Source organism: Coturnix japonica, chromosome 15 (assembly GCF_054131305.1).
Source record: "Coturnix japonica strain WE chromosome 15, WE-NBRP24, whole genome shotgun sequence".
Lineage (NCBI taxonomy): Eukaryota > Metazoa > Chordata > Aves > Galliformes > Phasianidae > Coturnix > Coturnix japonica.
In genome coordinates this window covers 5,952,716-5,967,639 of record NC_140677.1, presented here as the reverse complement: position 1 = coordinate 5,967,639, position 14,924 = coordinate 5,952,716, and the positions used below count along the sequence as shown (strand labels likewise).

Below are 14,924 nucleotides of genomic sequence, written 5' to 3'. Positions count from 1 at the left end.
GGAGCTGAGGATGACCTTCCAACAGTGGCAGTTTCCTGTTTCAGTGTCACCCAACCACAAAACACTGTCCAATTTCTCCCGTAAAATAAGCATCAGAAATGAAGTTTTGATAACAAAATAAATAGAAAAGCCATTTTTTTATTCATAGATTTCAAATCAATGCAGAAACACACATCATAACAACATTAATGAGCACTTCCTAAGGCCATCAGCTGGTTTCCCTGTAAGCACTCCCTGAACACTATTTGCTGTCACACATGGAATTCTGCCCAGTCTGAAACCTGAGCTGCACACACTGCCACACAAAGGCTGCCCCCAGCCAATCAATAAAAGCAAAAATGATATGACAAGTAATCCACCAGGTCAGTGGTTTGTTACTTACAAGGCACAGCATGGCGATAAAGGTTATCTCTAATAGTCTGCTGTAGGTCGTGATCCGGCGATCCTTTCTGAAACCTCTGGTTGAGATAATGTCTCAGGTCTTTGTTCAGTCTGTTTCCTGCAAAGAAAACACAGCCATTTATTTACTTCTAAATGCACACAATTAACATTTCCAATTCAGGCAAATGTTAGGCTTCGATTCAGAGTCCACTAAATAATGGCATGCTGACTTTACGAGCGGAGGCTCATCTTCGTCTGCAAATGGCTAATTACCAAAAAACACCTTGCTGTAAACAAGAGGTCTCTCTCGTCTCGTAATGCATCTTTCTTCTTGTGGTGTTAAGCAGATCATCATTCCCTTTTATCACTTATTTGTTTCTGAGCAAATGGAGAAGGACAGATGATGAGAAAGTGATGAAAAATAATAAAGGTATTGTTTTTGCAGCTCATTGGAGAGTGAGTTGAGCAGAGAGATAAAAAGCAAAGGCACTAACATAGCTGAACATGGTACAAAATTTAAGAACAATACTTTGCACTGGTATCTACCTTAACATGCAGTTGGGTAAGAATTGAATAAAGGAGTTCAGAGTAACCAAAGTCCTTAAAAAAAAACAAAACAGAATAACATGCAACACTTTTCACTTAAGTTTGTTTCCCCATTCATAGAATCATTATAGAATCACAGAATGGCTTGGGTTGGAAAGGACGACAAGGATCATCAAGCTCCAAACCCCCTGCCACAGGCAGGGCTGCCAACTCCCACATTTGAAACTAGACTAATTCAGCTCTTAACACTTTCATAAGTATGTGAGAATAAAGACAGATGAGCTAAAAACAACCAGCAAAAAAGAGATATTTAGTTGGAAATGAACATGGAACACCAAATACTTTCCTGCAGCAGAATATAAGAACTGGAGTAACTTCATGAAGTCTTTTCCCAGAAATTAAATATTCTCAAATAACTCTAATTTCAGTCTGACTGAAAAGCAAAAAAAAAAAAAAAAAAAAAGCCCCATACGATCCTATAGAGAATGGGGAATGGAAACCCTTCTGTTCTTGAAACCGGGAGTGGAAAATAATTCACACAGTTTGAGGCAGTGGAAGAAGGGCTGGTTTGCCAAAAATGGTAGGACATCCTTTGAGGTAAAAACAAATTGCTGGTGGCCAGGGCTCTACTGGGAGAAGAAGCAGTGGAATATTATATGTTTCTTTCCTTTGCTTGGCACCTTATTTATGGCCACAGCTCGAGCAGTGGGCTGCACAGACCTTGAGCTGAACTCCTACAGCTGTTTCCATGGACTTTCCTAATTTGCATCATGATTTTTTTTAGATGGTGAACATGCAATGCAGTGCAAGCCCAATACTTGTGACACCGAATGTAGCATTGCAGTTACAGATTCCTGCCCGGAGCCTCTAGGAACCACTGCAAAACAGATCAAGAGTAATAATCTTGCAACATAGGGCAGCTGGACAGCAGCTCTGGGAGGCAGCAGCAGCCCCTCTGAGTGCAGAGCACTCATTAAACAAGGGCAGGAACAGCAATCTGCCTAAGGAAGTTCTGCAGTAATATTGTTTTAAAAGCAACCACAATAAAAATGAACTTAGTCTGAAAATCAAGTTAAATTCAATAAAATACAATACGTACACTCTTTTGCTGCTGTTGTTTTTAAGATTACACTTATTGTTGAAGAAAGGAAGGCTTAAGCAGTGGCCCTCTTTCCTTACAAGGAGTGTTCAGAGACCAAGATGCTCAATGCAAGAATGGCTGAAACAATAAAACTGAAGAAAGGTAGACAAAACACTCTCATCACAATGTCCTGATTGACCCCAAGCAACACCCCTCACTCCAGGAGAAGATGATCAATCTGGTTCCTAACAAACTGTCCTTGGCTGTTCCACTGTTAAAACACAGCACACAACAACCCAGGAGGTGCTTGGATAGACTGTGGGCTGCAGCTTTCCCATTTCAGACCGGCCTTTGCAAGCTCACGTGTTTGGTGGATGCTGAGACTTTTGACCCCAAAGAGGGAGACTGGGCACAACAAAGAGCATCCTCAAAAAATAATCAAGCACTTCTTTCAGCTGAGCAGTTCACATTTTTCTTTGCTCATGATAATGATGCAAGGTGGTTGGTTACTCATAGCAAAAAAAACTAAGCATGATGAGCAGTTTGGACATAATGCAAGCACTTATTCCAGTGAAGGAATAAGTATGTAACCTACAGGCTTTGTCCTAAAATACTGTGCAATTCACAATTTAACAATTAATGTCACAATTGTGTCTAGAGGTGAAAAGGCTCTACTGAGATAGGGTCGTCTTGACCACAGAAAGCATGCAATTTACTGATGATATCTGCAGCTATCTTCCCTCTTTGTCTATTCATCTCAGTCTATTACAGCCCCACTAAAACGTTTGGCTCTGTTTCATAGTAGCTGGGATTTCAAGCTGAGTCACCGATGTGCTGCCCAAGATGGCAGTTGCAAATGCAGAGGCTAGAGCAATACTTGCACTTGCATACTTTTTCCTTCGGGGAGCTGACAGAGACACTCATTCCTATTACATGCATTTCAGATGGGAAGGAGGAAGAAAAATAAATAAATACCTCATGTCACATTTTTGTTGCTAAATTCCAGAAAATTCCAGATAGAAAAAAGGCTTCTCACATCTGAGCCCAGGACTGCGGACAAAAGCAGGCTCACCCCTTACAGCCCACTGCAGAGTATGGAAGGAGAAAACGAGCTAACACAGAAACAAACTCCCTATGGAAAACTCCCAAAGGAATCCACCACAGAACACGCAGGATTCTTTACCACTTGAAATGTTTCAGTTCACGTGCTCAGTATCAGCATTCTTGAGCAGATTCTAGAGCTAGACACAAGTTTACTAAGGCTGATACACTCTTTTCAAGCCCCCACAATTCCCAAGAAAGAGAAAGACACATCAGTGACATCTTAGCAACCTCCCACATGCAAACTGCAGCACGTGCAAACTCATTCTGACCTCCGTGGGCAGCCCTGCTTCATGCAATGCTCTCTCTGCAGACGAGTCTCACCACTGATGGCTTCTGCCCATTCATCAGCCCAGGCTGGGTTAAAAAGGAGTGCAGCACCATCTGATTTTATGCACGAGTCCTCCCCTTTGTAAAATCTAATTTGAGGCATCAGTTGTGCTAAGAATACACCTGGATTCAGTTTCCTTAGAGATGAGCTGTGTAACACTTCAAAACACTCCCCTGTTTTCAAGGAGATAGGATCTTACATTTGTTCTTTGGAGAACCTTTCTTTTCTTCTAAGTACATGTACAGAGGCCATACAGTGGTAGGAGCAGGCCAACAGCAGCTGTAGTCCAGAGGAGATGGGTCAGTGCCCAGACCTTCCTTCTTGTTGGCCAGGATAGGTAGGAAATACATTGATTTGCTCACAGAAAAATCACTGCATCCTTTCCATAATCAAAACTGGCCTGAGATGTTCAGTTCAGATCAGACACAAAAAAGAAACCAACCACACAAAAACCCACTGTATAAATAAATTTCTTTCCTACTAAACTCATCTAAGTTAATACTTAAAAGTTTAAAAATTAAAACATGTTACACAATTGATTATTGTTGTTGAAACAGATGTTGAAACAGATCCTTTCCATTTTTTAGCCCTGGAACAATGAAACAGTGCCTTTCTTCATAGAAAAGCCAACCTACCAATGCTCCTCTCCTTGTGCTCCTCCAGATCTGAGAAGTTTCCATCCTATCACCAGAACCCTTTATCTTTTACAAAGGATGACTTACTGTACATGTCTTCCCTCAATTACTCTCCATTATTGTAATGCTTTTCCGAGCAAGTCAATCAGTCTCTCAAATCATTAAACCATAATAATACCTTAATAACAAACACCAAGAGAGAAACAAATAATCTCTCCTGTTAAAAAATGAGTCCTGCTAATACAGAGTTTTCTGAAAAACAATAAGAAGTGCTTGTCAACTTTCTGGAGGTATATATATAACCTAAATGCTTTTGAGACTTCTTTCACACCTTCAATCCTCCATCACACATTCACCCTCCAACAGTAACCCAATATAAAGCCACTAGTGAAACTCTGCTTTGAATGATGCTCTGTTGCTTGTTGCTACAGCTCCCAGTTTCTGCAGGGGAGAAGGTTGCATCATAGGAGCTCATCTAATGCTGTCATTGTTGCTGAGAACATTCATCACTCCCAGAGCCCCACCATCAGTGAGCAGCAAAGCAGACCTGCCTGCGGAAAGCTGCTGGCTGTTGTAACACATGGGCTTCAATAAGGAAAGCAGACTGCATAAATGATGAAGCAAAATCCAAGATTTCCCCCATAAAAAGCTGAGTAAGAACATGGAAGGGCTGACAGCACCTTCCTGCCAGCTGGTAGGCAGCCTATGCCAGAGCTGTGCAATATGTGTATTCTGAAGACACATCTTGAGTCCATGTTTTGTGCACCTGGAAGCCAACATTTTACAGTTTATGTTCATATTAAATGCTGCAGCTGTTATTATCCCATTTGTGCTTTGGGACAGCCATAGATAATCCCGATAAATAGCTCCAGTCTGACAGCAATGCTTGTGCAAAGGGATAGGAGTCAGGCCCAGCACATAGTAGTCTGACCTATATTACACTCCTATAAAAATATTTATCAATGTAAATCTTCTGTCTTTGCCCTTCTTGGGGAAGGCTAATAATTGCCATATTCACAGGGACTGAGAAACCTGAACTAGAAAAATCCATTTTTCATTCCTGAATTCCCCTTTTCTTGTAGGGATATCTTCATTTCAAGGCATCTTTAGCTGAGCCACCCTTCGTGGACAGACAAAGACCATTTCTAAACAACAGGACCATGAAGCAAAGGTTAAAGGCCTTGCTAAAGGGATAAGAGTGCAATAGAGTCATCTGGATTAAGACTGTCTCTTGGCATCTGATGTCTACATTAAGGGAAGGATTCCATCTTTTAAAAGACACAAAGATTGCACGTTGGATGTGCAGAATAAACCCCCGATTACAACATACAGTCTTTCAGCCGACAAGTCGTATCTGAAGATATTTAGCAAACATTAACAAGTTATTTTTGTAGCGCAGGAGCAAAACTTGGCCAAACGAATGCAGAAATGCAGATAATGGGAAAATAATGATTTTAAGAAGAACTTCCTTAGAGACATGAGCTCCCATTTTGCAAAGCAATGAGCAGACCTGAAGTCTCACTGGACCACCTTCAAGGCTGGGAGTCTTTGACTGCACTCCTGTGCCCAAGGCTGCTGCATAACCTGCAGATGGGATCACATACTCAGCTGTAACTGCAGCCAAAGCAGCTCCTCTTAATTAGAAAGTCTATTAACCCAAGTTCATTTTAAACCCATCATCCTAATGAAAACAAAACCAAACCCCAACCACCAATCAGCCACCAAAAAAACACAAACCTGGTTAGCTAGATACTTCTTTTTTGGGAGTTTAGGTGAGGGTTGCCATTTCCTCCCCCTGCCACCCTCCCTTGAAAATATTAAGTAACTAATGGCAATTTCCCAATCTGTTGTGAAATTCTTACTGAAGACAGGAGGCAAACACAGCTCCTGGGAAGCACTTCACACTCTTCCATACAGCATTTTACACAACCACAGCGCTGGCGTCGACTCCGCATTCATCACCATGCACTTTACTGAAGTTTGAAATGGACTTTCCTCAAGTCCTCATGTAAAGGCAGCCCTTTTTTAATACCTGGAGAGATTTGTATTCCATTTTTGAACCACTTAATACAGTTCTTACAGTGAGGGCAATGGGCAGAAGCCCGTCTGAAGAGACACAATGAAAGCTGAGTGGATTTTTTAGCATTTAACAAGACTGTGCTGGTAGCCACACCATCATCAAATCTCCCTAATCCCAGCGGTTGTTACATAGACAATAATATTTTCTGCCATATCATTTTATTCTCTGCCATCCTTGTCTTCCAGCTGCTGTCCAAAAGTGATTATAAATAATGGAGCTATAAAAGCCATTCAATAATTAGAAGATTCATTGGCCATATGCCAGCAGTGACAAAAGAGAGTGATTTATGTAAGATGAGTCTGTCACATCTGCCAGATCACAGCTTCATTACGCCGGTGGCTTTAAGGTCACAGTTAAACACCATCCCAACAGCCATTTGTCAAGGGGGCAATGGGGGAAGAGTTGAAAGAAATCACTGTGTTTGCTTTCCTATCTTAACTACTAGGTAAATAAGTAAATAAAGTCCAGCACTGACTTTTGTTATGTCTCTTGTGAGGTCAAAGACACAAGGATATATACTAAAACCCAAAAGATTCATTCATCATTGCTAGACAGAGATCAAATAAGATCACAATGCAAAAACATCCAGTTTGAAAGCTTTAGATATTCATGTGGCTTCTTAAAACACAACACAATCTAAGCATGCTTCATCTTCCAGCCACCTACAAAATGAAGGAAACCTGTAACAGCAGCTACTTTACTGGCATGCTGTGGGTTTACACTTTCTTAACACAAGTAAACTTAAAAGCTTTCTATGGATCAGTGCTCTAAACAGATACTTGGATACAATCATGGGAGCTCAGATAACAGTTGATGTGACTCAGCAGACACCCAACTGGACTCCAGTTCTGTTTTCTCCTATATTAAAAAAGAAACAAAACAAACTAATGAACTTTTACTGCCGCGTGCAAACCAGTCTCATAAAGTCCAGATGCTTGGATGCCCCACATAAAGAGCCTCATCTGTCATTGTCGACAGTTCCTTCCATATCAATTTGGAGAGTCTTTATTGACTCCTGGTACAAACCAGACCTCTGCTGGAAATGCTGCATACACTCCCAGCCTCACTTTCATTCATTCCAGCCCACTACAGCTGGACTCAGATGAACTGCCGAAATCAATCTCAATTATTCTAATGAAATTCATACCACAACCAAAGCAAAATGACTGCTTGTCCCGTTCCTACCTTCCTGAAGTAAAACATAAAATACTTGCCAATTTTTATGCTCAGAACAACAAAGCCACATCCATTGCAGTATCGTTCTGTGGAGGGAGATTATTATAAGATGAAGGGTGATACTGTTAAGAATTGCAAAATGTTCCAGGATGAACTACCTACATGGCAATAAAACTCAACTTTGATGGAGCACGGATAAGGCTTCAGCAGCAGCCAAGCTGCTGAATCAGCAGAGAGCACTTCAGCTCAGCTAGTAATTCCTACCTGGAGAACCAATAACACTTGTTACTTTATTACTAACAGAACTTCTTAAAATATTATTTTAGGTGTAAGCTGTGAATCTGAAGGAGATATATTTACTCAAAACTTTCTGGCCGTGTTCAGAATGTGGAGCAGGCAAGAGCCTTCTTGGCACAGTCCCTTTTGGTATCTCTCTCAATCTGCATGGGTGAATGCACCAACACTGAAGTGGTAATTCAGCATTTGCTGCTAAGAAATGCACTTAACAGATCATAAATCCCCAGGAAACTATTCTGTGAGCACCTAACCTAATCTACTGTATTCACAGGGCACTCCACATTATTTTCTGCGCATTAATAGTGATTCATTTTTCTAGTGGAAATTCAAACAAATAGCCTTTCAGCTGAGTAGTGCCAAAAAAATAACAGTGCTCGAGCATAGGAGGCTGAAAAGAAAAATATAATTATATAGATGCTAGGCCTGAAAATTTGGCACCCTTGTGACAAATACTTTGCTGTTGCCTCTGGCTGAATACCAGCAAATGCTGCAGGAAGCCCAGCCTGGCTCCCATTTGGCCTTCCCAGTGACCTTGACTTTCAGCCATGAACCCAGAACAGCCCTGACCTGGGGTAGAGGGAAGCCAAGCAGCATCCCACTGAGGCAGCCAGGGGCTGCCACACAGTATTGGCAGGAGTGAGGCTCGATAGCAGGGTGTCCAACAGTGCTGGGTAGTGCTACCAACACTCTCAGAGAAATGGATTAAAGTACGAGTTCCACAATTCATCCTCAAGAATTCTTCTTAGATTGCCAAGGTAGAACCAATTACACACCATCTCATTTAAAATCTACTGCACTAATAAAACACCTTGCCAATCCAAGTTCCCTTTTCCTGGGGATTCAAAGGAGATCCTGGATAGGCATAGTTCAGTCACCTGAGAACTAATGCATGAAGGATGGGACAAAATCTCATCTTTCTACCTCAAAAAGACGCCTCTATTATTCTGATCTTTGCCCCAGCTCTGCTGTAGACAGCAGCACGTTTGCACACAGAGAGGTCTTACCTCAACGAAAAGGCAAAAGAAAGAATACGAGGGCATTTTCTGCCTCTCTACTTGATACATTTTACACTTACGGAGCCCGTAGCATCAGGACACCAAATAAATAGTGTCGTTTTTCCCAGAAAAGTCTAAAAGTGCAGAAAAATTCAAGATTGGGATAACATTTAGAGCTATAATACGGATAAACAAAAATATGCAGCATGAACACACAATGGATAGAAGAGGGAAAAAAAGGTCAGTAACATTAACTACAGTTGGCAACAGATAGCTCTAAATTCACTCAAGCAGGTCAGGCACTGAGCCCCAGGAACATGGCTTTGCTGCATCCACACGGGAGTTAGCAGATGTAGAGCCAGCCCTAGTGGTTCTCCCCTACACCATGGTTACTCATTAACCCAACTAACTGAAAGCTGGAGGTCAACAACTACTACTCTGCTGTTGACTATCAGGAATTCTCTTTTCTTCCCTTGTGCCCTTTTTAGGCAATGCTACAAGCTCCATGTTCTTGGCTATTCTTTTTCCCTCCCCTTTCTCCTCCCTTTTCCACTTTGAAGAATCTACATCAAATACACAACAGGAGGGAACCTGGGCTCTTGGGAAAGCTCCAGAAACAACAGTGAGGAGAGATGTGAGCCAAGGTGAGAGAAGGGACCTGCTGGGACCACAAATGCAGGACATCCCCTTATTGAAATTAAAAGTCTCCCAGATAAATCATAATACTGATCAATGGCTACTTGCTACAGTCATCACAAGAAAGCTCAAGGAAGACAAAAAGATGCAAAGAAGAACAAAGTAGTACAGTAACATGCTCTATACTTGTTCACAACGAGATCTGGATTAGCATTACACTAAAAACTTTAGGCAGTTCTGAGGGCGGTCTGGTGTTGGATGAGAGGCTTGAGTTGGGTGGCTGACAACTGAACTGTTGGATTAAGGTCACATCCAGAAAGGCTTCCCCTGGGCAGTGACCTTAAACCAAGCACCCGGCACAAAGCCCCTGCTCTGCAAAGCTTTACACAAAGCCATACCCAGGGGTGAACTTTGGGAAGCAGAGACATTCCTCTGAGGAAGGCATTCTGCCTCTCACACAAAGACACTGCTGTGCTGAGGCCTTCTGCACTGCGTGTTTCAGTGAGAGAAAGCAATGAGGACCACAAAGCGGTCGTGAGTGGCAAGAATCGTTCATGTTGCCACGTAGGCTTAAAGGAAAAATAAAATGAAAGAAGTAAGAAAGAACAGGGAAAAAAAAACTCCTACACATCTGAAGTGAATGCAGAATGAAGTCATTGTAAGAGAACGAGCAGCATGGGATGCAGCCTCTTTCCAGGAGCTCTGAAAGAGTCAGGCTGAGGGCTCATGGCACATCTCTGCCAAGCCTTCCATCAATGAACACAGGCTGGGCTATGTGAGTCTCTGCTAACGCTCCAGGAAAACACAGCCTGCACGGGAGCCACGTAACAGCATTTGTCACTGACACCTACTCTGTAAAGCCGTGTTGCATGAAGGGAGCGTTGTTCCTCTTCCTTTGCTCCACCTCAAAGCAGCCAGCAGGCTTTTCCATTTTGTGGGAGGTAGAAGCATGGCAGGGGCGAAGAAGAAAGTCTAGACTGAGCAACAAGAACAGGAAAACCGAGATGAAAAGCATTTGCAGTCTTTCAACCAAAGGCAACGACCTGTGTCTGGAAATTAGATGCAGATCTCTAAGTCTCCTGAAAGGAGTTACCATATGCTCTAAAAGTAGGATATAATATTTGAGCTGTAAAAGCCAAATCAGCTTGAGAAACAGACGGTATTACAATACTTTAGCAGAACAAAACCCGCATAACAATATGCCAGACTCATTTTCTAGAATGGCACTAGGAAAACATTTGCAAAACCTGCAACCCATTCCCTAAACGCTGCATCTGATTCTTTAAGTCAAAGTAGGAAAAAAACCCACAAACGTGACATAAATACCACTATATGGGAATTCTGACTAGCTATTCATATTCACTGGTGGGTTTTTTTGTTTGGTTTTTGTTTGGTTCCTCTTCAGTGTAAATTAAGCATGGGGAGTGGTCTTCAGTGCTGCTTTTTAAAACTGATTCCAAAGTCCTTCAGCAGTCAAGCTAAGCCCCTTTTCATCATTGCTTTTCCTTGATTGCTGGAGGGACAAACTCCTATCACCCAGCCAGGTCACCTCTGAATTCTAATCACAGCTTTATAGGTTTTTGCTTTGCCCTTGCTGGCTCGCAGGCATATGTCGATACTACCAGCCTGATTTTCCAGAGGTACTGAATACGTAAAATCTAATGCTAAGAATGTGTGATGGGCAGGCAATAAATGCATTCCTAATGCACACACCGACAGAACACTAGAATTTTGATGCTGCCCTGCCCCCAGGTATCTCCATTAGACGGACAACGTTGGCCTCCTTGGAAGAATCAACCCACAGATCACCAAGTGCCTGCTCCAGGCTCTGTCCTAGGCAGTGCTGATTGACAGCCTGTTCTCTGCTGGGGCTGAATGATGTATGCTCAGCTGCCCCAATTTCTCAGCAAAGAACAAGAACTCTATTAGGTTTTTTATTCCCCAAAATATTCATTTTCACAGAGGGCTACAAGTTAATTTTCCAACCGGCTCAAGCAATTGCTCAGAAACCAGATCTGCCATGAAACCAAACCAGGAACACGACTTGCCATGGTCTCACAGCAGCAAGCAGAGGTCCTGTTCCCACTACACTGCGTTCATAGGGTGAAAAAACGAACCCTAGCCCCAGGTGAAACTGCCTTTGATTTTTCCTCTTTTAATATATTAATACACACTCGTGGAGGTGCAGAAATAACATGAGACCACTAGCATACAGTACATAATGGAAGCACACGGACAGCAAAGCGCTGTGAATTTAGAAAGTTAGGCTTTCCAAGCTGAATATAATTATGAGCTAAATCTGTTGGGGAAAAAAAAACCCCGCTTAAGCAGAAAAATGTGTGTAACAGTCAGAGCTGTTGAAGCACACTTTACAAGAGGCACAAGCAGCCACAAAAATCGAGTAAGAAGGTCACACTGATTAAAAAAACCAAACAACCTGGCTTATAGGGAAAGCAAAGGCAGCTGTTTTTAATTTCATAATTGTAGACAAAGAACATGATCTAAGGAATGAGACTAACTCTGCTTAATTATTCAAACTGCAGATATGTTTGTCTTATTTTTAGTCTACTATTGGAATGGTCTTCTAATGGTTGGAGGATATTCTCCATCCCTGGGAAATGTTAAGATTGCATGTTTTTCTTGAAGCTTGATGAGGAATTGATTCAAACTGGTTTTATAACATCCTAAGCTACGACTTGGAAACCTACTTTGGAAAGACAAATGCTGAACAGGGTAGCTGAAGGACTTGGAAGAATGAGAGAAGTGAGAGCAGTTTAAAGGAAGTCTGAGCAAAATGAGGCAGTGCAGTGAATCTTTACCATTGCTCAGTTGACCAGGAGCCTACACCAGCTCAGGAAGTCCCACCAATTCTAAAGTACAATTTTCAAGCATGCACAGAAAAGATGAGATGGCTGAAGCACGCAGCAACCCATGGCAGGCAAGCTTGCTAGGACTTTTAGTACCATACTACCATAACTTATTGCTAAAACATAAATTAGCAGACAAAATAAATGGGGGCAACACTACTGTTAGCTATTTCACATACAAGGAAATGCAACAGAAATGCTCAGATTCCTGGGACTCTCTTCCAGTGGGGACAATCCTCTTCAGTAACCTCCACATTACAGGCTGTTCAGTGACAACTATTAAAAGAACGAAACACTCACATTAAAACAAATAAGCAGGCATAGCCTCTGTCTCTATCGTAGGCGTAATACCTTATACAAAGCAAGGCTGGCAATTAAAAAGAGTACACAAAGAAGTTTAGCGGGCTCTATAGCAAACATCCCTATTGCCTTGGTTGAAGGTCTTCTTTTCTTGATGTGTTTATAGGAGTGTCTGTATCATGTTTCTGTCACCCTAACTTTTCCCTCAAGAACCAAATATGAATATTACAGATGGTAAAACCCATCTCAAACAGGAAATGGTTTGTATGTGGCACACAGCAAAATATATATTTCCAGAGACAATAGCAAGAAGATGTAGATTTATTAGAGCAGGGCAGGAATTTTTAATGAAAAGCACATTTTTGGGGATAAGAATTTTAATTACAAGGAAACAGCACAGAAACGGCTCCTTTAGATGTAAAACAGAGCAGTTCTGCTACAGAATCAAAAGGACACATTTTCTTTTGGTAAAAAATTGAATATGGGAATAAAGCGAGAAAAGCACGTGGCAGGCTCAATGTTCTCCACACAACACTTTTGATCACAAAATTGCATTTGTCAAAACGAAGACATTCTGCAGGAACATGACATTTCTGCAGAACTCAGGCATAGCTCTGACGGTGCCTTTTCAGATTACATCTCAACCTGCTGGGCTACCCCCTGGTCTTCGCTTACTAACATGGGTTCATACGTTTCCTAGTTTGGACAAGTCAGGTTCTTTTGCTTGCACCTCTCCTGTCACTCCTCACAGCTCTCAGATAATGAAACCTGCAGGAATAAGCATGCTTATGCTTATCCAGAAGTACACAGAAGCTTATGAAAGGCTACCAACATCCGGATCAGATCTCCATAGCACAAAAACCAGCCCAAATAGCAGCTTGGTTCCAAAACCAGAAAAATTTGGCACCTCCAGGATTAGGTTTCACAGGTTCTTGCTGGGATTGAAGAGCTGTTTTGGCTCTTCAGCAACATCCATGTGAGGACTTCCCATCCAGGAACACATTCACTAAGCTGTGTCTCATGCTACAAACATAGCACGTCTCGTGCTACAAACAATTAACTGGAAAACACAAGTCCAGAAGTGGTCAGAAAAAACAGTTTCCCAGAATTCAAAATGGAAAGAAACACTGGTTTCATTCCCATTACATGACTGCATCTAGCAGTGGTCTTGGCGGATTTCTCATATATCCACAATGAATGGCTTTTGTGAAAGATTAAAAGGAAAAGCAAAGATGAAGGGTTTAATCAAGCTCTGCTGCTGGCTGAAGCTTCATGGGATTTTTCCAATTTTGCAGGATGTAATCAGCTTGGAACAATCTTTAGGCCCATTTTTGCCAGGCGATGGTGAGCTCTCCCGACTCACACAGCTCTAACCAGTTTGCAATTCTGCCAGGAAATCTGCATGTTCAAGCAGCAGTTTTATTCATTTTCATTAAAACCAAAGCCACATAAAGAGTTCTGGGGACCCAACGACAAACAAGAGGTGCAACAGAGAGCAAAAAGAATCAGCATGAAGCATCTAAATACTAATTCCTCCTCCTTAAATTATTATTATTTTGGAGAGCTCTCTATACTTTCTCAGTTGGTTTGTTAACAAGCATTTTTCACCCCCTCTTAATCAAACGCATTTGAATGTCTCATACACTGGTTCAGAAACGGAAGGCCCTGATCAGCTTAGCCTCCAATTCATTTTACGCTTCTCTTGCTTTTGGAAGTGTGCAGCCACAGCTGTAGAAGCCCTGCAAAGAAACTATTCAGGCAACAAAGATGAGCTACCACGTTTGATATGCTGTGCTTTTGCACATTGCTGTCCTGGGAGCTTCTAAATTAGATACCTAAAGAAACATTCCTTGGTCTTAAGTTTCTTTGGTTTGGCCTCTCCTTTAAGAGGCAGCCTATTTGATAGCTGAGGTTTTACGGAAGGATTCAGCAACTGGGACTGCTGTGATACCATGGTCTCCTAATGCTGCTTTTCCACATCTGCCCAGACACAGAAGCTTTCTTCAGCAAGGTGCACCCAAAGCTGCCCTATAAACATGATGTCTGCACAATCCTGCACCACCAGACCAGAAAGGCAGATGCGTCTGCAGAGGCTGACAATTGATTTACCCATAATTTGCAATCCCTTTCAAAGGAACCAGGCTTCCTAGCAATCAATGAGAAAATAACCTTGTTAGCAAATAAGACAAGGTTCTTTTAAATTAATCAGTTCTTTTTCATCCAAACAGTACAGATAATGAAATAGATGATGACATTTTACATGACCTATAAAAGAGGAGAGTTTCTATTTTAGGCTCTCCTTCGGTAAGGGTGCCATGATGATTATGTTTTGTTTACTGGACAGAATAATCTCTTATTTGTTAAGGCTCGAATGCAATTTTGTACAGTACAAAATTTTATCTTCCATTGTCTTAATTATCATCTGGAGGGTTGAAACATGAGACGATGGCACAGAACAAAATGAATATTTATGCCTTCTAACTGCAATTTATAGAGAA

General features: G+C 41.8%; 1 protein-coding gene across 30 annotated transcripts in view; it reads right to left on the bottom strand.

Moving 5' to 3' along the window:
• The window catches only part of MAGI1 (membrane associated guanylate kinase, WW and PDZ domain containing 1), a 284,769-nt gene that overhangs the window by 147,138 nt on the left and 122,707 nt on the right, over nucleotides 1–14,924 (bottom strand). For all 30 annotated transcript variants that reach the window (XM_085516259.1, XM_015875201.3, XM_015875203.3 and 27 more), the window contains exon 2: nucleotides 383–499. In XM_085516259.1, coding sequence (XP_085372385.1) covers nucleotides 383–499 — 117 coding nt within the window. The remainder of the gene's footprint in view (nucleotides 1–382; nucleotides 500–14,924) is intronic.